The 23934-nt window shown below is 46.3% G+C and overlaps 1 protein-coding gene across 5 annotated transcripts in view; it reads left to right on the top strand.

Annotated features, from left to right (window-relative positions):
- Window positions 1-13705, top strand: part of C10H15orf39 (chromosome 10 C15orf39 homolog) — a 38213-nt gene extending 24508 nt beyond the window's left edge. For 3 of the 5 annotated variants that reach the window (XM_065559601.1, XM_005311603.5, XM_065559602.1), the window contains one exon: window positions 10197-13705. In XM_065559601.1, coding sequence (XP_065415673.1) covers window positions 10197-11044 — 848 coding nt within the window. In that variant the 3' untranslated portion in view covers window positions 11045-13705. Of the gene's footprint in view, window positions 1-6656; window positions 6691-8106; window positions 8285-10196 lie in introns of those variants that run through there. The other 2 variants (XM_005311604.4, XM_065559603.1) reach the window with 2 other exon arrangements.
- Window positions 13706-23934: the final 10229 nt, after the last annotated feature.

Here is a 23934-nt window from a genome sequence, read left to right as displayed (position 1 = left end):
AGTTGGATAATCACTGGCAGCAATTGAGGGGGAGGGTGGGGGGCAGGGGAAGACTTTTACTTCCTCTTCCACTCCCTGTGGCTTGTCCATTTTGGAGACATGAGTTAATAAGCATTAACACGTTTACAAGCATATTGAAAAGAGCAGTAAGTGGAGAGGAAGAGGCGAAGGATAGAGGAGAGGTGAGTGGAAGAAAAGAAGAGCAAGGGATAGGGGAGGACAGATAGAAAAGGGAATAATATGAGGTAGAAAAAGATATATGGTGAGATTTCCAAAAGCTCTCCGCATTGAGTTAGGGCTGTGCAGAGTCCTCTTGGAAAACTGACACACGCAATTTCTTAAAGGTTCTAAGCCACCAAAAAAATTGACAGACCAAAAAAACCGCTGAAAGTTCCTATTTTATCTTCTTCTGTAAGGCCCCGTCTAAGCCCACTTTCAACCATAGCATGGATGAGGCTGAAAAAACTCTAAATGGGATGTGTGGGGTGGGGTTTTTTTTTTTTTTTTTTTTTTTTTTTGAGTTCTCTCTTAAACCTTTTAAAATTTAAATTGTGTGGGAGGCAATCATGGCTTTTGGGTAGTATTCAGCCACGACCAGCTACGCCCCATATTTTAACATTTAAATGGGTGGAGGGTCCAAAACTGCAATTTCAGGAGGCCGGACGATATTAATGAGGTCTGATTCTCCTTGCAATTGACACATGCTATCATTAGTGACAGCCTTTGGGCATGCCATGCTGCCACTTGATGAGATGGATGGGTCTGGAATGGCTGTGGGCCAGATTCTGATCCCACCCTCTAATGATTGACCTCAGTTGATCAAGTGTTGGGCGTCTCCTGTGATGCTTGTGAATGTGTCCTCAGGCCTGCTTGGAATGTCATGCATCATGTCAGGATTCCATTGCCAGTTCTGCTCCTGACCCCACCCAAGGGCTGTTGTGTCAGGCCTTGGTTACACTCAGGACTTCACAGTGCTGCCGTGGCAGCGCTGTGAAGCGCGAGTGTACTCGTGCCGCCAGCACTGCGAGAGAGCTCACGCAGCGCTGTATGTACTCCACCTCTCCGAGGGGAGTAGCTTGCAGCGCTGTGAGCGAGCATGCAGCGCTGCAGGCTCTGATTACACTGGCACTGTACAGCTCTGCACTCACTGTGCTCGGGGGGGGGGGGGGGGGGGGCTTTTCACACCCCTGAGCACAGCAAGTTGCAGCGCTGTACAGTGCCAGTATAGCCAAGGCCTCAGAGGAATTGAAGGCAGCCAGCCAGTTTTCCCAGCTGATTCCAAACCTGCATGGAAGATGTTGTTGCAGCCAGGTGCCCCAGCACCCTGCTAGCAAGGGAGGGAAGGGAGCTGAGAATGGAAGGGGGCCAGGGTGTATGGCTAGGCAGAAAGGGGACAGAGCAGGCAGGGGTATGTTTGATGGATAAACTAGTCCCTTGTATAACATGTTGAATTGTGTGCACACAGCCTGGCCAGAAGGGCCTATGAGCGCCTGGCCTTACCCTCTGATTTTTCTCTGGACACGGTGACATGTCTCAAGAGAACCGCTCTTTTGCTGTCAGAAATGTCATAGGATTGGCAGGACGGTAGAAAACGAAGGGTGTGGCAGATGCCTGATAGGGAGGTGGCATGATCTTTACAGTAGAATCTCTCTAAAAAGAAATATCAAGCCTGCAGGTGTCCGATCCTTGTCACAGAGCTCCATGAACTCTCACCTGTACTGCAGTATATGACGGTCTGGTCAGGGTTCAGGGGTGCAATCCAGACCAGTGAGGGGTTATCACCATTTAGCCAGTAACACTGGGTGCCTCACAATGTTTTGCTGCTGTAGCTCCCAGCCTGGGCCACTCACAACCAGCCTGCCACCATGTAGGTCACACCTTGAGTGTCTCTGTGCTTAGATGGCCCTGGTTCAGCAGCTTTGACCCCAGCAGCCAGTCTACAGCCCCATTCTGGTTTTCACCAGCCTTGGTTACAACCAGCAAGATGACCCCAACACACCCCCAATCCCAAATTTCCCCAAAATCGTGTGCTCTGCAATGTTCAGACCTCTCCTGGATAATATGGTTCGTTTGTTCCTCTAAAGACAAACGTATCACAACTTATTAACTTAACTTGGGGGTAAGTACACCCTTCTGTTCAAACACAGCACAGAGCTGGTTTATGGTAAGAATAAAATCTATTTATTAACAATAGGACATAAGTGATGCCAAGTAAAAAGAATAAAGCTAGAAAAGGTTACAAGTAAAACAAAAGTGAAAACACACATCTAAAAGTCTAAACTTAATCTAGCAAGATACCGGCTTTGTTTAAGATGGTTTCTCTCACTGGTCATTCTTTTTCCTAGTCATGGCTGACCTTCCCTCAGGATCTTCCACAAAAGTACAAGGTTCTGGCTTTCCTCGTCATCTTAGGTGAAAGATCTTTGCATAAGCAAGTTTCTGTCCTGCATTCGGTTCTAGAGACTTCAACCCCCCTTTGGTTGAAGGACCCATCTTTCTCAGCTTGCAAGGGCTCTGTTCCGTTGTGCCTGTCTAGCCGTGGATGCCAAAGATGGCTTCAAGTCTTTACTTAGATCTTCCAAAGTTCCAATGACTTTTTGTTTTAAGGGGCAGGATGACCTCCTGCTATTTTTCCTTCCTGTGATCTTCCCACCCCCTGGCTAGTTTCTATGTAAATAGGGCTTCAATTGGTTTTTAGTCACACCTTGTTTAATCTCTTTGGAGACACATAGATAGCTGTGACATTCCCTCCTGTGTGGGCAGACTGTACAGCCTGATATCAATAAAAAGAACAGGAGTACTTGTGGCACCTTAGAGACTAACAAATTTATTAGAGCATAAGCTTTCGTGGACTACAGCCCACTTCTTCAGATGCATACAGAGTGGAATAAATATTGAGGAGATATATATACACACATACAGAGAGCATAAACAGGTGGGAGTTGTCTTACCAACTCTGAGAGGCCAATTAAGTAAGAGGAAAAAAAACTTTTGAAGTGATAATCAAGATAGCCCAGTACAGACAGTTTGATTAAGAAGTGTGAGAATACTTACAAGAGGAGACAGATTCAATGTTTGTAATGGCTCAGCCATTCCCAGTCCTTATTCAATCCTGAGTTGATTGTGTCTAGTTTGCATATCAATTCCAGCTCAGCAGTCTCTCGTTGGAGTCTGTTTTTGAAGTTTTTCTGTTGTAATATAGCCACCCGCAGGTCTGTCACTGAATGACCAGACAGGTTAAAGTGTTCTCCTACTGGTTTTTGAGTATTATGATTCCTGATGTCAGATTTGTGTCCATTAATTCTTTTGCGGAGAGACTGTCCAGTTTGGCCAGTGTACGTGGTAGAGGGGCATTGCTGGCACATGATGGCATATATCACATTGGTAGATGTGCAGGTGAACGAGCCCCTGATGGTATGGCTGATGTGATTAGGTCCTATGATGATGTCACTTGAATAGCTATGTGGACAGAGTTGGCATCGGGCTTTGTTACAAGGATAGGTTCCTGGGTCAGTGGTTTTGTTCAGTGATGTGTGGTTGCTGGTGAGTATTTGCTTTAGGTTGGGGGGTTGTCTGTAAGCGAGGACAGGTCTGTCTCCCAAGATCTGTGAGAGTAAAGGATATGTGTGTATATATATCTCCTCAATATTTATTCCACTCTGTATGCATCCGAAGAAGTGGGCTGTAGTCCACGAAAGCTTATGCTCTAATAAATTTGTTAGTCTCTAAGGTGCCACAAGTACTCCTGTTCTTTTTGCGGATACAGACTAACACGGCTGCTACTCTGAAACCTGATATCAATGAGCATCCATGATTCCCTATGTAGTATTAATACATACAATTCATAATGATATTGATCACTGTGTGTCCTTAGAAGAGACCTCGCTCGATATGTTATAACACAGTAATATTGTAAACAATTGCTTGATTCACTTGTTTATCACTTGAGGTTCAGTTCCCCCCGACCCGTCTTTATAGACCAGTAAAGCTTCGCAATGTATTCTTTGAAAAGTAAAACCCAGACCCAGTGTCTGTCTCCTGCTGGATGTAGATGCCAGGCTGTCTTCTCCCTCACCTGTTAGTGCAGGGGTCGGCAACCTTTCAGAAGTGGTGTGCCGAGTCTTCATTTATTCACACTAATGTAAGGTTTCGTGTGCCAGTAATACATTTTAACATTTTTAGAAGATCTTTCTATAAGTCTATAATATAGAACTAAACTATTGTTGTATGTAAAGTAAATAAGGTTTTTAAAATGTTTAAGAAGCTTCATTTAAAATTAAATTAAAATGCAGAGCCCGCCGGACCGGTGGCCAGGACCCGGGCAGCGTGAGTGCCACTGAAAATCAGCTCGCGTGCCGCCTTTGGCATGCATGCCATAGGTTGCCTACCCCTGTGTTAGTGTGAGGTTTGCCTTCACCTCTTGTTAGCTTGATGGGTCTGGTTCTGAGATATGTAAATACATTCTCATTGACTTCCAAAGTACTTGAGAAGTAATTCCCAGGTGGGGAAAACACATTCCTTTTGTCTAGGGCAGACCTGTTTACCATCTCTTCCTGGCATAACTGGTTTACATACACTTGAGTCATAATTTCACTCTTAATACACACCACACATTGCACAAGGATATTAATGATCAGTGTATTAGTTTTCAAATAATACCTCACAAGGCTTATTTTGTACAAAGATTATTACAACACTGTGCAGGGTGTGAATACAGGGGTGCTTAGTGTCACAGTAGGTAAATGTGTGTAGCTTGGAGTGCCATTAATCCTACCTCTGGCATTTCACACTCTTCTCCACCTTCTGCCCCATGAAACAAGGTACCCTGCCCCTGAGCTCTATCAGTCTAACCAGTCAGTCATGTTCTTGCTCACTGCTACCAGATACCATGGTGATGGGTAGTCTTTTAGACAGCAAGTAGATAGATCAGTGCTACAGAGCAGGTCTGAGAATTCTAGGTCAAGGCACTGCTTAGCATTCAGTTCAGAAGCCCCTTTTCCCCAATGCATATCGTGGGAGGAATAGTCTGCTGCATTTCAGTCAGCATTCGCTACAGGCTAAGAAACTAACAATTTTAAAACCAAACCATACCTGAAGCAGAATGTTTGTTTGGTTGTTCTGATCCAAACAAAGTAGCTTTACCTTTTGGGTCCGAGCAGTTATTTAGCATGGGGTAGGTTGGGCCAAGCTGGGCAATATATGCTCACAGCAGTACCTTTTGATTTTATATATTATTTATATATTATATGTTATATATTTTAACACAAGAACATGGTTACACTCTTGAGTTGTCCCTTAATTTTAAAGGGACGTATTCTGTCCCTGTGGGAGGGACTCCTTCTCCAATTGAATTCTCAGTGGCTGCATTTCTTTTGCATACCCTGTCTGCGAATGCCACCCAAAAACAGCCCTGTAAATAGATGCTCCGAGCTACTAACTGTCCACGTATGAACCTGCAACAGCAGAGGATTAGAATAAAAAACAGGGCAAAGAAGCCTAAAAAAATCTTTACCTTTAACCGCTGTGACTATACAATCACCTGCTTTTGTGGTGGTTAAAATGTCTTTCTAGTCATTAGGGCCCTGTTCAGCAAAGCAATTAAGCACATGTTTAACGTGAAGGATGTATAGTCCATCGCTGAACAGGGGCTTTGGTCATCTCTAGGTTCCATTAATGAGAAAGATGGAGGTCTTTGCTCTTACTCCTCTATTCTATACATTTAGGTGTCTTTGAAGGTGTCTTCACTGGCATTAGCGTCTCTTCTTGAGTATTAAAGTTAAATCTCCCACAGAACGTTTGCGCTTGCCCCTCTGATGTCGCAAGGCAGTAACTGGAGGAGCACTGCATCATTAGAGGCCCTAGTGTTGGGATGAGGTGTTGAGGTCTGTCCTTCCCATTTCCCCCAATGGAAAAAGTCAATGGAAAAGTTACTGTGTGTGTCATTGGTGACACTTCTCTGGGAACTTTGGTTTGCTTTTGTCTTGTGTAGGCAGAGCCAGTTGGCCAACTTTGACCAGAAACAAAGGGTCTGATCCCTATATGGAACATGTAGGTGGGATTCTGTGCAGCGCTAACTGGATTTATTTCCACTGAAAGCCTTAATAACCAGAAATATGGTGTGTTCCCAGCATGTGCACCCAGACCCAGCTTGTGTTTCTGCAAGGGAAGCGCCTCTTGCAATTTTTTTGGAGTGATCCACACGGAAGGCATATTAAACCATACCCCTGGCACAATGAGGTTACAATTCCCATTTTATTCTCAATGGAATCACCATGCTTTATATCCTGGCCCTGGAAGGTGCTGGTTTGGAGGGCCCTGTCCCTTGTGGAATTGAAACCTCAATTCCATATCAATCACAATGCAAATCAGCCAAGATTATGCTAGGAATTCCCAGTTCCTCTGGCCTGGTGAAATCCCTCTACAGCCTTAACAATAGGGTGTGCAGGGCTCTAAGTGGTTAGGGGAAAAAAGATTACTCCATTTTCCCCAGGGGATCAGTTTGCACCCTGAAGAAAATAAGCGTAAGTCTCTCTGTGTTTCAAAGTAGAGACCCTGATCCTACTGTAATTAGTTCCAACTGCCCCTTCCTAGTAGCCTTTGAATAGTGTCATCTTTGCTGCGCTTCAGATGATTACCAATAACTTTATTTCTTACAGGTCCAAGTTCACAAGCTGGCCAGCATGCCTCCAAGTAGGTATTTGTTCTTTGTGTGTGTTTTTAATATATTAAAAACAGTTGAAACCATGCTGTTGGGGGAGAACACCCAGTTATTTATGGGGCACAGAGGTGAAGTGGCACTGGTGTCTGAGAAACTGGCCTTCCATCACAATACTGGACAGCAGATTACCATCTGCCCTTGTGTATGTTAGTCTGTCTGGGGGAGACGAGAGCGGGAATGACTGGCCTAGAGTGTGTTGGCAAAACTGGAATAATTCTTGACAAAGTAACTCCTGCCTATTCCTCCTCTCAATATGCCTTTAAAATTCCATCCAGAACAAATCCCTTTCAAAGGAGCTTAAGGGAGTTAAGTGCCCAAATCCTTTAGGCTCCTTGGAAAATCCCACCCAAAATAATTGGACACTATTTGGTCGTTAGGTGCATCGTAGTTTCGAACACTTAAAGAATATTGGCTATCTTTGCTAATTCCTTTTTTAAATTGCATAGGGGTGAAAGCCCTACTCCAAGAGTAATTCTCAATGGCTCATTGTTAAACTGGGAGGACGCACCTAGTGAGGTATTTAAAGGGTGTGTCTTGGGTCTGTTACTACTCAATATTTTCATTCGCAACATACCTGATGGAGTGGAGGCTCTACTTACAAAATTTGTGGATGACACTATGCTGGGAGGGGTTGCTAGCACTTTGGAGGACAGGATTAGAATTCAGGCAGGTCTTGACAAATTGGTCTGCAATCAACAGGATGAAATGCAATGAAGACGAGTGCAAAGTACTAGACTTAAGGAGAAAAAATAAAATAACAAATACAAAATGGGGAATAACTGGCTAGGCAGTAATGCTGCTGAAAAGGATCTGGGGGTTATACTGTATCTCAAATTGAACGAGTCAACGGTGTGATGCTGCAGTGAAAAAGGCAATTGTGATTCTAGGATGAATTAAGAGTGTTGTATCTAAGGCTTGGTCTACACTAACCCCCCAAATCGAACTAAGGTACGCAACTTCAGCTACGTTATTCACGTAGCTGAAGTTCGAAGTACCTTAGTTCGATCTTACCTCGGTCCACACGCGGCAGGCAGGCTCCCCCATCGACTCCGCGGTACTCTTCTCGTCTAGCTGGAGTACCGCAGTCGACGGCGAGCACTTCCGGGTTCGACTTATCGCGTCCAGACAAGACGCGATAAGTCGAACCCAGAAGTTCGATTGCTAGCCGCTGAACTAGCGGCTGGGTATAGACGTACCCTTAGACACCGGAGAGGTTTCAGCATTGGCCTGCTAAACCCAGGGTTGTGAGTTCAATCCTCAAGGGGGCCTTTAGGGATTTGGGTGCAAAAATCTGTCTGGGGATTGGTACTGCTTTGAGCAGGGGGTTGGACTAGATGACCTCCTGAGGTCCCTTCCAACCCTGATATTCTATAATTGTTCCACTTTAGTCAGCATTGGCGAGGCCTCAGCTCCAATCTGGAGCTCTGCACTTTGAGAAAGATGTGAACAAATTGGAGAGACTCCAGAGGAGAGCAACAAAAATGTATATGGGGTTTGGAAAACATAGCCTGTGAGTAAGCCCCTTTGTTTTCAGTTTAAACTGATTTTTACTGAAAAAATCCTGGGTTTTATGAAAAGTATTATTTGTTTTTTTTCCAATTTTCACCCTACTTTTGCAGCATTCTAATATATAAAAAAGTACTCGTTTTATTAGGAAAATACAAGACATTGCATGAGATACATGTACGATAATACATTAGTGTGTGTGTATATTCAAAGCTGCCTGTTGAAGCAAGGCCATCTATTCATTTAGAAGAGACACACAATAAACAAGCAGGCACGCACGCAAACTCTGAAGCGTGTGCGCATCTGAACGTACTGATGAATCTCACGCCCACCACGTACACATTTCAAGCTGTTGGCAGATAACGGTTTAAAGATCTGACAAAAAGATGAGAAGGAAACTAAAACCTGTATCAGTATGTGTTTCAGAACACAAGGAAATATTCGAAAGTTTAAAAAAACCCACCGGAGAAAAGGATGAAGTTGAGTGTATGTGCTGCAAATGGTGTAGCCCAATTATTACATGTAAATATTTATAGGCTAACAGTTCTAAGTCTGCAACAGTAAACTGTTTATTCAAATGAAAAGTTTTTTATTTGGGGATCAGAGATATATTGTTTTCTTAAACTCTGAGGTGGCATTGTGTATTGAGTTCTGTTTTTAACTCTGCAGCAAAGAACATTGAATTCCATTCATCAAAGCATTAATCTACTGAATACATTTTTCCCCATCCTTCTGTCCACCAAAATAAAACCTGATGTTTACCCACAAAAAATAGTTTTTTCCACCAATTTTCACCGGTTTTCGTCGTCGTTGTAATGAACACTGATAAATTCCTGGGAAAAATAAAATAAAATAAAAACCAGAAACGAAGGGCCCTACCTATGAGGAAAGGCTGAAAGATGGGGGCATGTTTAGTCTACAGAAGAGAAAGCTGGGGGAGATCTGATAAGTATGTTTTAAAGAGGATGGTGATCAATTGTTTTCCATGGTTGGACAAGAAGTAATCCGCTTAGTTTGCAACAAGGGACATTTAGGTTGGATTGTGTGGGAAAAACTTTCGAACCACGAAGATCATCAAGCACTGGACTAGGTTACCAGTGGAGGTTGTGGAATCCTCAGCACTAGAAGTTTTTAAGAACAGTTTAGAAAAACAGGGATGGTCAAGGTATACTTATCCCTTTCTCAGTGTGGGCAAATGGACTAGATGACTTCTTGAGGTTCCTTCTAGCCCTACATTTCTATGATCTCCTAGATCAGATCTCATTAGTACATGACAGCTTCCATTTCCTCATGCTCTAGGCAAAAGCAGGGGCTAGAACAGGGAGGAACAGTGCAGAAGTGGCTTCCTATCCAAGCTCTGAAAGTTACCCTGGTCTTTTAACTTGATGGTAATTGACTCAGAGCAACTGGTGAGTTGTAGAATAAGCTGGTCTTGTTTAAATCGTGAGGGGTGGGGCAGGGGCAGGAGCCAATGAAACCCAGTTTTTTGGCCATAGAACATCATTGCCAGAACCACTATAATCTGGAGGTAGTACTTCCATGACAGCCATTTAAAACACATGGCAGAGCCTCCACTGGTAGCTAATGGCATAGGTTCAAATTCCCCATCCTAGTCATAAGCTGGTGGGTAACCACAGTGCCAGGATATACTCTCTTCTCCCTCAGCAGCGTAATGGAATTCTAGGCACTGCTGTCAGAGGAATACGGCAGCGAGTGCTCCATCTCTACTGCTGGATCTGAAGGGACCTTTACCAGGCTCCCTTTCAGGTCACTGGAAGTAAGCCCCAAAGAAGGAGGAAATGGAACCCATTGCATTTTGGCTAGTAGACTAGGGTTGAAATTGTATGGTGTGCCTATGGCTTCAATTCCTGCAGATGTCATCCTCAAGTGGTCCAGACAGTGCAACGAGAGCTTTATTTTAAGCAGGTGAAGGTGCTAACTTAACTGACCATGTCCTCTCTTCCTCACCTAGGTGAACCTGGTGCAGGGACTCTGACAGATGAAGGCAAAGCAGTAGCAGTGGATTACGTGAAGAAGAAAGCGACTGGGGGCCTGATGGGTGCAAGAGCTGGAACGCCGGCCAACTTGTTCAAGGGAAAGCACAGGAAAGGAAAGTTTCTGATCTCATCTAAGCAGGGGTCTCCTTTCCAGGAGGGGGCTGCTGCCCTGGGACCAGAGAAAACCCATCTGCTTGACGAGAAGCCTCAGGGAAGCTGCTCCCCTCCTGATGGAGAGGATACTTTGCTCAAGGATGGGAGACCATCTTCCCAAGTTGTTCCCAGCTCCCTGGATTCAAAACCAAATGGACTCCCACCACCCTCTGGTGCCAAGAGGCAACTTCTCCAAACCCACAAGCCTTGTAGGACCCTTCAGCTGAAGCTGACCAGTAAGGCATCCAGGAAGACCAGGAGTACCTCAAGAGTTCTGCACCTCCGGAACTCAATGGTTCGGATCAAATTCCAGAGGGTCCTTCGGGGAGCGCAGAGGACTCCTCTCCATGGCACTAGGGGGATGAGGGGGAGGAGTCCAGCTTCAAGGCGAGGCTGCTCCCTCCTCAGCAAGACCTTCAGGAATGAGGCGGAGAGTCCGATGTCCCCATCCAGGTACCCAGAACTGGTGGGCAAGCGGATCAGACATCTGTATGAGGAGAATGACAAGACAGAGGCCTGGTACCAGGGGGTGGTGCTGAGGATCCACAAGCATCACAAGGACCCCCTCAAGACGGTGTATGAGGTGAAGTATGACAGCGAGCCCGAGTGGCAGTACTACCTGGAGATCCTGCAGGACTACAAGAAAGGCTGGCTGAAAGTGGATGAATGAAAGTGTACCTTGGCCTTTGCTGGTGGCTTACAGCACTAGTGGCTCCAACTCAGTATGAGTAAAAAGCTCTGGGGCTTGTTTATTGTCTTCCCCACCATGGTCCCATCTCTGTCAATGGACTAAATGCACCCAGGTGTCGATGGAGAGAAACGTCACATAACTAAATGAGTTCATTCCTTTCTCCTCCCCCACTTACCCTGCATCTTCTGAATGGACACCAAAGCACCAATGTGCCTTGTGCCTGTAGTAGGAAGTCCAGAAGATAAATTCTACATGGAAGGCCATGGGCTTGGTTCAGTGGGAGAGGAATAATTGCATCTATTCAAAGCAATATTTCCCTCAGACTGACCATTCTCCCCTAGTCCATAACCTCCCATTGTTCCTTATTGGCATGGATATTCCCCACCAGGGAGAGCAGTCTCCTTCCTGGAGGCTGGGCTCTCGCATGGAGGCCACCTTCAGTGTTCAAAGGGGACAGGCCCTCCACATGCACAACCCCAGCAGCCTATAGAGGGCATCACACCAAGCACATGTAGCTCAGGAATACAGCAGGGAAGTGGTGTCACACTGTTCTTCCACTAGGCACCTTTTCTTTTCATCTCCTTTACTCCCACTTGATTTTTAGCGGATCATCTCTCTCTCTCTTTACACAGCCTCCCAGCCACACTCATCCCTCTGTTTTCAGATAGAATGTATCTTTCATGCTCACCTGACTGACAATTTGTGCAGGTTCCTGTTCAAAATGCACCCTACGAGCAGTCCCCGCTGGGTCTAGCTGGTGACACAACATCCTTGAAGCTGAGTTGCAATTGGACACCCGGGGCTTGATTCTGTTGCCATGGAGTCAGTGGGAGTCAGGCCCTGACTTTCCATGGAGCAGGATCTGGCTCTTACAGTCAAATGTTGTGATTTTCTGCACTCTATGCAATCCTGTTGGAGATGGTTTGATCTTGCACAGGATCTAAACTGGTGCTGAATTTGGTCCTTATACATCTCCCCCTGCCACCCAACACACACTTTCTTAATTTTCTTTTTAATATTTCTTTTTAGTTTAATATTCTATGGTGGGTTTTGAAAGTGCATTTTCTGTGGAGCTGGAAGCTCTACAAGAGACAGACTAAGCCCACTCATGTTAGTGGTCTCATTGCTTCCAGGGCAGCTTGAGTGGGCTTGCTGATGGGTACTTTTAAGAACACTTCAGAATGTACAGCACTGAGTACATTCTGAAGGGACAGGGGCAGTAGTTGGCTCTGTTTTCCATTGCTAATCTTGTAAACCTTTTCCCTTTCAACCAAGAGTGGCTGATCTGTATCTGATCTGCTTGGCAGAAGTAGCCTTTTTTTTTTTTTTTTTTAATGGGGAAGGGGTTGTTTGATTCAATGTTTTGGGGGTGGGGTGGGGTGGGGTGGGGTGGGGGGGAGAACCTTTACTTTCTGCCCCTAAAGGAAGAAAAGCTAACCATCTACATCTTCATTGCAATGCTCCCCACCACTCAGCCAACATTCACTTCTCCCTCCTTCTTTATACATACTTTATTCATTAAATATAGCTTCTTGCTTTAATTCCCTGCCCTTTTTAATTCTGAAAGGCTACAGAGATTAAACAGAACATTGGGATCATGACTTCCATAGTTACAGGACTGATTTTGTTGTTTTAAATGAAAACATTTAAAAAATGTTATGAATTTACCTTTGTAAGGAGCTGCTGCCTTGAAGTTTTGGTTTTTTTTGTTTGTTTTATTTAAACTTTTGGATTCCCCTGTTAACTTTGTTGAGATAGTGTCACCAGTTAGGAGCTCGATTCTTGTCATAGCTGAGAGACATTCTGAGTGGGTTTTAAAGACTGATTTATTTTTTTTAAACCTGATTACAATGCAGGTCCTGGATGCTCACTCCTGGGTGTCTTTTTAAGGAGTTCTTAGGGAATGCACATGCCGGTGAAAATCCTTTATACTTGACAAGGAAATGGGGACTATCCATCCTAATGTAACAATAAAATGGGGGTGAGAAGGAGAGACCTCATATGTCTTCAGAACAGCGACCATTTCACTTCCTATAACACTGTAATGATTCCGGACATAATAGTGAAGTCTCCCTCTCATCAGCTGAAGTGAATGGCTAAGAACTGACACATCTATGCTCCACCAGGCAACCAAATGGGACTGGTTATTGTGCGGTAGAGAAGTATAAGAGCAAAGGCCTTTACAGACTCTACACACAGGTATTTTCAGCTGGTCGGGGGAGCTGAGGAACAAGTTAAGAGAATTCCCCCCCCCCCCCCCCCCCACTACAGGAAGTATTTATTTTCAACCTACAAAACTAAAACCAGTGAACTAGTCTTTCCAAAATGGTGTTTTCCTGCTTCTGGAGGCAGTTGCTGCTGCTGCTGCTGCATTGAGTACCATTTGATTTTTAAAATGCTTATACTGAACCCGCAGGCGACTTGGAAGGAGGGGTTCCCTGTGCCGTTTGTGCACTCTCTTGCCATGTGCAGTCTGTGAGTAGCATTGTAAAGCTATTCGGAGACCAGTGTTTGTAAATAATGTAATTTTTTTGTATAGAGTCGAAGTGGGAGAAAGTCCTTCACGTTATTTAATATTTTGTAAGAATATCACCGTAAGAGGTGCCTCGCCCTGATTAAAGTGTTTGGTTTGTTTTTGAATACTCTGGATTGCTCATTATCCATATTATTACAGTAGTACCCAATCTATTATTGGCCCTGTTGTGTAAGGCACTGTATGTACCCAGAGTATGAAATGATCCTTGCCCTGAAGAGTCTGCAGTCTAAATAGACGTGACAGATGAAGAGTGGGAGGGAAAACAGGAACAGGGAGGGGAAACAACTTGCCAAAAGTCTGTCCGTGACAAAGCCAGAAATAATATCCAGATCACCAAAAGCCCAGTTCAGTGCCTTTATAAATTAGACTATGCGGCATAGACTAAATCCTGTTTGCTTCAGTAGGACTGCTCCTATGACAAACGAGCAGAATTTGACCCTGTCTGATACATACACAAACAAAACCGCATTTGGAGTTTTATCCTACTTCTACAGAAGCAGAAGGGTGTTCTGTTATTGATTGCAGTGGGAGCAGGGGCAGATCTATGCTATCCTGTTCTGCCTTTCAATATTGACTAGGTCTTTCTTATATTTGCACTTTGCTTTCACCCCCTTTGGAAAAATTTGTTGCACAGAATCAAACTGCACTTAGGCCTGCTGGACCTCAACCACTGCTACTCCACAGCTGTTGACCCTCACCTCTGTGTTCTTAGGGGAGGAGGTGACCATATCACAGGACTCCATGTGAAGCCTCCAGCTATGTGCTGCTCCAGTGGTACAGAGGGGATGTAAAAGTGCTACAAGGGGCCAGGGGAGAATTCCCCTGATACAGGAACAGCACAAGGCCACTGCTGATCAAGTGTATAGTCAACTGCTTGATGACGCTTTGGTTTGATAATGAAATCAATTCAAGAGACCAAATAACCAATATCAGTCAGGGTTATGGCTAAAAACCAATAATGCAGTACAGGACAAAGGTTCAATATGATACCAGTCTGCGGGAAGCCATCTAATGCAATGTTGTTACCTTCACCTTCCATAGGGGGTATGCTCCCAAAGTTACATGTTTCAGCTTACAGCATTGACAGGATGATTTTACAAGTTACAAAACTCTACGTCACTAAAATCCACCCCAATCAGTTCATCCCAGTCACTTAACATGTTATTCTGTACCTTTACCTTCCTTATCTCTGTTTTGGGTATTGGCATTCCAGCTATTGGTCCATGAAGGTGTCGCCGTAGTTCATACTAAGATGTAGAACAAATCGATCTTCATTTTTTGGCAAGTTTCCTGTCTTTTTATGCCAAATGCTGAGTTGTGCTTTGCAGGTTATTGTGGGAAGTAGCTTAGCCTGAGCCAACAGGATTCTGCGAAAAACACATGCCAATTCAGCTCTTACTACATTGTACAAGGTAGTATATGCTAACCTAACCCCACTGTCCCTGGCCCTCCACCACTCCCTTACTGCCTTCAGTGTTGGTGGCTGCTAAGGTTGGGAGGAGCATGAGAACAGCCATATGCACCTGGGTAAAGCCCTGCTTTTGCCCCTCCCTTTGAGTTGAATTTCAGTGGCACTCACACTGCCCGGGCCCTGGCAACCGGTCCGGGGGGCTCTGCATTTTAATTTAATTTTAAATGAAGCTTCTTAAACATTTTAAAATCCTTATTTACTTTACATACAAGAATAGTTTAGTTCTATATTATAGACTTCTAGAAAGAGACCTTCTAAAAACATTAAAATATATCACTGGCACGCAGAACCTTAAATTAGAGTTTATAAATGAAGACTTGGCACACCACTTCTGAAAGGTTGCCGACCCCTGCTCTGACAGTTGAATAAAGAGCTAGTTCTTCCTGCTTGAATTTTTCTGTTCCCTCCCTTGGCCTATTCCATAGAGGAGAAGTAGACCCAGCTCACGTGGCTGTGCAACCCTCCTTTTCTTCCTATGAGAGAGAGAGAGAGACACACACACACACACACACCCGCCTGTACCAGCTGAACTCCTCTATACTGGCTTCTAAAAATCAAGACTTCATTGCCAGTGTTGAAGGAAGGAAGGAAAGCAGTAGCCCTGTGTTCTCTGAGCTAGGGTTACCATATTTCAGCAAGCAAAAAAGAGGACGGGAGGAGCCCCGCCCTAGCCCCGCCCCTGCCCCTCCCACTTCCCGCCCCCCCAGAACCCCCAACCCTCCCCCCGTTCCTTGTCCCCTGACTGCCCCCTCCTGGGACCCCTGCCCCTAACTGCCCCCCAGGACTCCACTCCCTATCTAAGCCTCCCTGCCTCTTGTCCCCTGACTGCCCCAACCCTTATCCACACCCCCACCCCCAGACAGACCCCTGGGACTCCCACGCCCCATCCAACCACTCCCCACCCCCTGACAGCCCCCCCCAGAACTCCCAACCCATCTAAACCCCTCTGCTCCCTGTCCCCTGACTGCTCCGATCCCTCTCCCCACTCCTGCCCCCTGACAGCTCCCCCCCAGAACTCTCAGCCCCCCACCCCGCTCCTTGTCCCCTGACTGCCCCCTCCTGGGACCCCTGCTCCTAACTGCCCTCCAGAACCCCACTCCCTACCTAAGACTCCCTGTTCCTTGTCCCCTAACTGCCCCCTCCTAAGACCTCCCCAACTGCCCCCCAGGACCCTACCCCCTACCTGTACCCTGACTGCCCAAAACTTTCTCCACTCCCCCCCAAAAGCCCCCCCCCCGTTTCTTGACTGCCCCCTCCAGAACCTCCCTGCCCCTCCTCCTGCCCCCTGGCCCCCTTACCCTGCTGCTCAGAACAGGGTGTTGGGCTCTGTGCGAGCCGGACACGTGGCTGAGCTCCCCAGCACAACAAAACCCGGTCCCTGGCCCTGCACAACAAAACCCGGTCCCTGGCCCGGACCGGGCTGCAGGGGAGAGCTGCCCTTGTATCAGCACAAAGTGCTCTCGCTCCCGTTTTGCTACGCTGCATGGCAGAAACCGCTCCCAGTTGCAAAAGGGGAGGGCTGCACTTTGTGCTGAGACACTTGCTCAGAATGCAAGGCGGATCCGGCTCCTCTACAGCTGCTCCGGAGTCCAGCCCGGGACTTTCCTGCAGCCCTCCCAGCTGCTCGCTCTGCTCTGCCGGGGGAGGGGGGAAATCCCGGACATTTTGAGTGCTTTACAAATTCCCCCCGGACGCTATTTTTAGTACAAAAAGGAGGACATGTCCGGGTAAATCCGGACGAATGGTAACCCTATCTGAGCTTCACGCTGCTCAAAGAAGCAAGGATAAAAGAGGCCCTGGCAAGAGCGCTCAGGGTTTGATGACACAAACTATTAGACCAGAGCGAGCTGGGGTATGAAGCTACCATGTTCTAGCCTGCCGTCCGTATGCACCCAGCTGATGAGCCCTAACAGTTGGAGGTAGTCCTCTTTGAAACAGGACTAGATCAAAGCATTCTAATAAACTTAAGATGCAATGACAAGGTCCCTCACCAAAGGCTCTTAAACAAAGTAGGCAGTAATGGGATAAGAGTGAAGGTCCTCTCATGGATCAATAACCAGGTAAAGATAGGAAACAAAGGCCTGGTCTACACTACAGAGTTAGGTTGACATAAGACAGCTTATGTTGACCTATCTCTGTAAGTGTCTACGCTAAAATGTAGCTCCCACTGATGTAACTTGCCCACTACACCAGCTTAATTTCATCTGCATGAGAGGTGTAGCACTTAAATCGATGTAGCTAGGTCAACACAGTGTCAGTGTAGAAACTGTGTTGCTTACATTGACTGTTGCTGCCTTTCAGAAAGTTCTTCACACAATGCACAGTCAACCTGTGGAATTTGTTGGCAGGGGATGTTGTGAAGGTCAGAAGTATAACGAGGTTTAAAAAAAGAATTAGATCAATTCATGGAAGGAGGTCCATCAATGGTTATTAGCCATAATGGGCAGGGATACAACCCTAGGCTCTGACTGCCAGAAGCTGGGACCGGGCGACGGGATGGATCTATGGATAAATTGCACTGTTCTGTATGTTCCCTCTGAAGCATCTCGCACCATCCAGTGTTGGAAGACAGGATACTGGGCTAGCTGGACCATTGGTCTGACCCAGTATGGCCATTCCTATGCTCTTATCAGCAGAGTGTGCAAACATGTACAGACAGTTAGACCATGGCAGGCTACTGCAGGGTTGATTCACACCCCAGCTCACCATGGTCTAATTCAGGGGTCGGCAACCTTTCAGCAGTGGTGTGCCGAGTCTTCATTTATTCACTCTGATTTAAGGTTTTGTGTGCCAGTAATACATTTTAACGTTTTTAGACGGTCTCTTTCTAGAAGTCTATAATATAGAACTAAATTATTTTTGTATGTAAAGTAAATAAAGTTTTTAAAATGTTTAAGAAGCTTCATTTAAAATTAACTTAAAATGCAGAGTCCCCTGGACTGGTGGCCAGGACATGGACAGTGTGAGTGCCACTGAAAATCAGCTCGCGTGCCGAAGGTGGCTCACGTGCCATCAGGTGCCTACCTCTGGTCTAACTGTTTGTGTAGACCAGTGTTTTTCAACTTTTTTTTTCATTTGTGGACCCCTAAAAAATGTCAAATGGAGGTATGGACCCCTTTGGAAATCTTAGTCATAGTCTAAGGTTGAAAACCACTGTTCTATGTTAATGCCAACCTTTCGTGGACCCCGTAGACATCGGCCACAGACCACAGATGTAGACCAGGGGTTCTCAACCTTTTTCTCTCTGAGGCCCCCCTCGACATGCTATAAAAACTCCAGGGCCCAGCGGGGGGTGAGGGTGGGGTGGAAGGAGGGCCTCGGGACTACATAGGTGTAGTTTAACTTCAATTTTGGGGGGGCAGGATCCAGGGGGGCTTGAGCCACCTCCACATGGCGGGGTCCAGGGAGGGTGTGCCATCTCCACCCCCTGACTCACCTCAGCAGGCCACCCAGCCTGACTGGGTTGTGGCGGGGGGGGGGCATGCAACCAAAAATTATAACTCAAAGACTCAAAGGTGGGGGGGCTTAGTTCAAAAAGTTTTAAAACAGCTTAGTGTGTGGGGTGGGGGGTAGCTGGGGCTGTGTGCACACAGGGGATGGCTGTGGGTGCAGGGAAGGAGTGGCTAGAGGCTGTGGGCAGGCAGGGGGTAGCTAGGGTCTGTGGGCAGGCAGGGGGTAGCTCATGGTGCAGGGTGCGGTCCCTGTTCCCAGAGGGGTCTGCCAGCCACGGAGCTGGGTCTCCCATGCAGGGAGCTCTTACCTGCTGCCTCTGCAGGAGCAAAGGGGACTGGGAGCTGAGGAGCAGCTTGAACCCGGGAGACCAGCAGGAGAGGAGGGAACGCTGCCGCTGCCTGCTCCATGGCATCAACCAGAGCAGCAGCTGCCCCGCACTGCCTGGCTCCAGCTTCCCACCTCATCTGGCCAGGGGCGGGGTGAGGAGATGGGCGGGGAGGGAGGTGTGGAACTGCCCCTGGGACTGCCATGCTATTGCGCTGCAGTTTTTTTTTTGGGTGGGGGGCGGGGGGGCAGGCAATACCTTCCATGTCCCCAACTCTGCCCACGGGCTCAGGGCTTCTGCCCCACAGAGAGCACCGGGCTCGGGGCTCCGGGATTCAGCCCCAGATCTCCTGGCTTCAGCCTCGCAGGAGGCGCTGAGGTTCGGGCCTTCAGCCGCGTAGCCCCATGGACCCATTGAAAGGGCTTGCGGACCCCCAGGGGGCCGTGGACCCCTGGTTGAGAACTGCTAATGTAGACAAGCCCTTAAATGATCCTCTGCAATGAGTATCAGAGGAGAGAGGATGTTGTCTGACTCCAAATGAAACAGAGCTAGGGCATCTGAAATAAGGGTTTGCCTTCACCTTCTGCCTTAGGAAGAAATGGCATAAGCTAGCCATAGATTTGAACCATCAACATGGAGATAGACAAGCAGTTCATACTGATTTGACTTACCCCTAAAAACTGCTTGGTCTTCCCTGTTCAACAAATCTCTCTCTTGTGTATCTGTCACTAAGACACAGACATGACTGAATGGTGGGACTGGGACAAAAATTGTTTTGTTCTCTCCTTGTGGCATCCAATGGTGTTGCATTAGAGGTCAGCCTTGCTTGGGTCAATGTCACTCCCATAGAAAACAGGTAGAATGAAAGAAACTGTCCTTTCAAATTCTGCAAGGCTTGTGGAAGGCATGAGTACGTGACCAGGGCCCTCCATTTGAGTTCTTGTTCTAAAAGACTGCAGTTCCCCCTGGAGCAATTTATGGTTTCCTTCCAAATTTCAGTGGTCAGCCATCAGGCAGCATGTAATACAAAGGAGAATGGTTGAAATGATGTAGTGCTGAAATGGGAAAGGAGGCGATGAAATGTTTTTGGAGCGTCTGAGGCGTTCTGGATGAAAGAGTATTATCAAAGCTGGGTGTGAATCACTGAGCTTATTTTAGATCAACCCTTTCCCTGCATTCAGGGTTACTGCAGTCTGAAATAGATACTTTGGAAAAGATGAACCTGGACCAGTGTATGTTGCTGCCATACAAGGCATTGAAGCCAATGCCAAGTGGAAAAGGATGGTATCCCACCGTGGATTGACTCCTCACTGGAAGCCACAGAGACCCCAATTGAGTTTGATGTCTTTTTCTTGGTGGTGTTCAGACAGATGGGCATGCATACTAACCACTATCTGCGTAGGAGCAGGAGTAAAGTCCCAAGTTGTCATCTACCTCACATGGTATCCTGCTGAGGTTTTATCTTACAACATACAGAGCACGGCCAGCAGGGGGCTTGATGCAAAATGTCTTGACACCACTTCTTTCTCCATTGACCGTTTAATCCAGTTTAATCCACCCCATCCACTGTATTGTTCAACAGCTAATGGCCCAGTTCTTTAAAATACTGTCAGCCAAATACCCTGAGTGAAATATTTCAACCATAAGTTCTTTGTAACAGCTGGAAGTAGCTTTAAAAAAACCAAGGTGCTGGGAGAGGGGTCTAGGCCCAGGGGAAGTTAGGGTGACTTGATCCAGCACTGTCTGTGAGGAAACAGTCATGAATCAATTAGTGCTATTGCTGAGCAACAGGGACTGCCCAGTCTGACATTCATATTTTTTTCTGCTGGCAGTTTTAGCCCCTTCATGGGAGTTGCTGTTTTGTGCTTACTTGAGGGGAGTCTCAGCCATTCTGTTACGATCAGTCCCAAAGTCTTTGTCTTGTCTTGTCTGAAGCTCTGGTGTTACAGAGGGGCCAGAAAAAGGAACCCAGAATGGCCACATCAGCTGAGAATCAGTTATTTTTATTCTACCTGATGTCCCTGTAGATAGTTGAAGAGCAAGCACCCCTCGCCTCAAGCCTGGGGCCCCCAAGCAATTCCACTTATACAATTCAGCCCTGACCCCCTCCTACATGACGAATTGGAGCCACATCTATCACTGCCATGATACCTTGTTTTGTAGCTAAGTTATCCCCTAGCTATTCCCCTATAGGGCCCTAACACAGATTAGCCTATGCCCCTTAACCCCTAGTGCCTAGTGCCCAGCAGGGGAGAGAAGCTGCGACCCCGCACCTGCCAGGGACAGTGAGCACCTCTTGTCCTGATCTCCAATTTTGCAGCCAAAATAAAGGTGATAGGCTTTCTTAACCATAGTGGTTATACTGCGCTTTTGTGATGCAAAAGTCACTTCACCACAAACATAGCAGAAGTTTTCTGCACTGTTCACACAAGTACGAGGCATCTCTGCTCACTTTGGCTAAACAGAAATGTGTCCCTTTGCAAAATCAAACACTGACAAATAAGAGAGCACGACACTGTATGATTTCCAGAGCTGATATAGGGCAATTTGTTCAGCAGAGTGATGTAAGCTTCGTTATGATTGCATCATCCATGACTTCTAGGAATAACATGATGCAATTCATATAATGTATGACGCAATACCAGCTTCAGATTGCATCATTCATTGTTTTGCCTAAAAAGCAAGTACTGTCCAAACCCAGTCATAGATTTATTCATAGATCCAGTCAAAGATGTATTTTAGTCATTTCTGGCTTAAATTGAGATCCCTTCCCTTTATAACTCACTTATCCTCCGCCATTCCCAAGTCAAGGGTCGTATATACTGACCCAATAGCATATCTTGAAAACTAGAGCCAATCAACAATTTTAAGCATCATTTTCATTCTCAGTGACCCAGAATTAGTAAAGTTTGACTACATTTATTTCAGAAGCATTTTGGCTGTAGAGCAGTGTAATCTGAGTGTGAAACACCAGTTGCAGGGCTCATGGTGTCCCCCAGCAGGGGGAGAGGCTGTTAACAGCAGCAGGAGCCAGCACAAGGGGAGGAGGCTGGATGCAACATGGCTGTTTGCCTGAGACTGCTTCTCTCTCACCATAAAGACATTTAATCCATCCCATCCACTGCTCCTTTCCTCAGCAAAAGGCCTGATGTCGCTGGACGACTGTCCGCTAATTACACTGAGTGAAATATTTCAACCAGCATTTCTTTATGACAGCGGGAAACAGCCATTAAAACCTGAGATGGCAGAGAAAGAGGAGATGGGCCTAGGCCCGAGGTGTATGGAGCTGACTCTATCCAGATCCATCTGTGATTTTAACCATGAATCCACTATATTAATGGGGTAGTTGGCCAGCAGAGACTTCCTAGTACCCAACACAACCTTTATTTGAGTGATGGAATTTTAATCCCTCTGCACTGAGGAGTTCACTGTCTTCACCCTGTGGATGTCAGTCCCAAAGTTTTGACTGTTGCATTTTTTGTAGCTGGTGGGGTTATGGTAGGAACCCAGGAAAGTCTGATAAATTGAAAAGCAGTGATTTTTATTCTGGCTGTTTATCCTCCCAGAGTGAGCTGCAGAGCAAACCATATCGCCTCATGCCTCCTGTACCCCATCTGAGGCAGGGCCATCAATAGACTTAACAGTGATACAGAACTGGCTAGGAGATTTAAAAGAAGCTATGAGTAGCAAGTCTGTTGGCCCACTGAGGCTGTCATGCCTCATAACCAGAAAGTGAGGCTATTTAGAGTCCCCGACCCTCCACACCTGCTTTAATAATGACATAATCAGCAGAACAGCATTACCATGTAATATATCTGTTAGTCTTTAAGGTGCCACCAGACTCCTTGTTGTTTTTGTAGATACAGACTAACACGGCTACCCCCGATACATGTAATATATAAAGATCACATTAATGGTTAACCAGCAAATTAATGTTTCTGTTTGCCAAAGCAATATAATTCAGGTTACAGTTTCCGACATTGAGCTTTGACATTGTGAGTATGCAGCAGCGTCATTCTAAGGCCCAGTGATGCCCACCAGTCAGGAAAGAAACAAATCCACTTTTATTTCAAATTTCATGCAACATAGACACCTAGAAAGAAGTGGGGCTTATAATAACACCTTGCATAGCTATAGTGCCATTGATCTCAAATGTGTTTGGCAAACAATGAATTGGGCCTCACAAACCCCCTGTGTTGTTATTCACCCCTCATACAGATTGAGTGACTTATTCAGGGTGATACCAGAAATTTGGGGTCAGCCAGGAGCAGGATGCTGATCGCGCTGGTTTATGCTTTCGCTAGTAGCTTGTATACTCAGCCATTTAGGAAACTGACCTGTGATTTGCTGTAAAGTACTGAAAATATATTTGTTAATGGTATAGCTTAGCAAGGGAAACAGACAAGAGGAGTTGGGGTAACTGTAGGTCCTTGCTCTCCAGATCTTATAGTTGTCTACCTAGATGCTCCCTTAAAGGGTATCATGGCCAATAGAAGAGCTGTTCCATGGGCTCATTGAACAGTCAAGTCAGTTGGCCAGGCAAACTGCCAGAGCTGGCTTGGAGTGTGCTAAAACAATCCCCTGTGGGGAAATATGAATGCAAATTCTCAAGAAGTGTGCCAGCTTGATACTCCTGGAGACCAAAAACCTCTCTTTAGCTCCAGGACAGATGGGAGCAGTGCAAATGTAATCCACTGGGGAGTGTTCATTACAAGTCCCCCTCTGTAGTACTCCACAGAGGCTGAGTCTGCTATATCTGGAGGGTGGAGAGTGTTGGCACTAGTAGCTTGTGCTTTTTGTTTTGTTTTGTTTTTTTAGCTCTGCAGGTCCCAGGTTCAACCCCTGGTGTGTTGGCCAAGAGGGCACCTGTCACACAAACTTCCCCCACCAATCTACCGTAACCTTTGGAGCAACCACCTCTAGGGTTGAGTGGGTAACTCACTGGCCATTCGATCCTGGGTTCTCCTGCTAAAATTGCCAAGAATGGAGTCGGTTAGAAGGGCAGTTGGTCACCTGTCCAGTCGGAGCCAGACCCATTTCACATGAGCTTCTGAACAGCTGTTAACCATCCTGAGTTTAATCTG

The sequence above is a fragment of the Chrysemys picta genome, chromosome 10 (genome assembly GCF_011386835.1).
Source record: "Chrysemys picta bellii isolate R12L10 chromosome 10, ASM1138683v2, whole genome shotgun sequence".
In the NCBI taxonomy this organism is placed as follows: domain Eukaryota; kingdom Metazoa; phylum Chordata; order Testudines; family Emydidae; genus Chrysemys; species Chrysemys picta.
The sequence above is the reverse complement of the archived record's forward strand: the minus strand, read 5'-3'. Positions and strand labels throughout refer to the sequence as shown.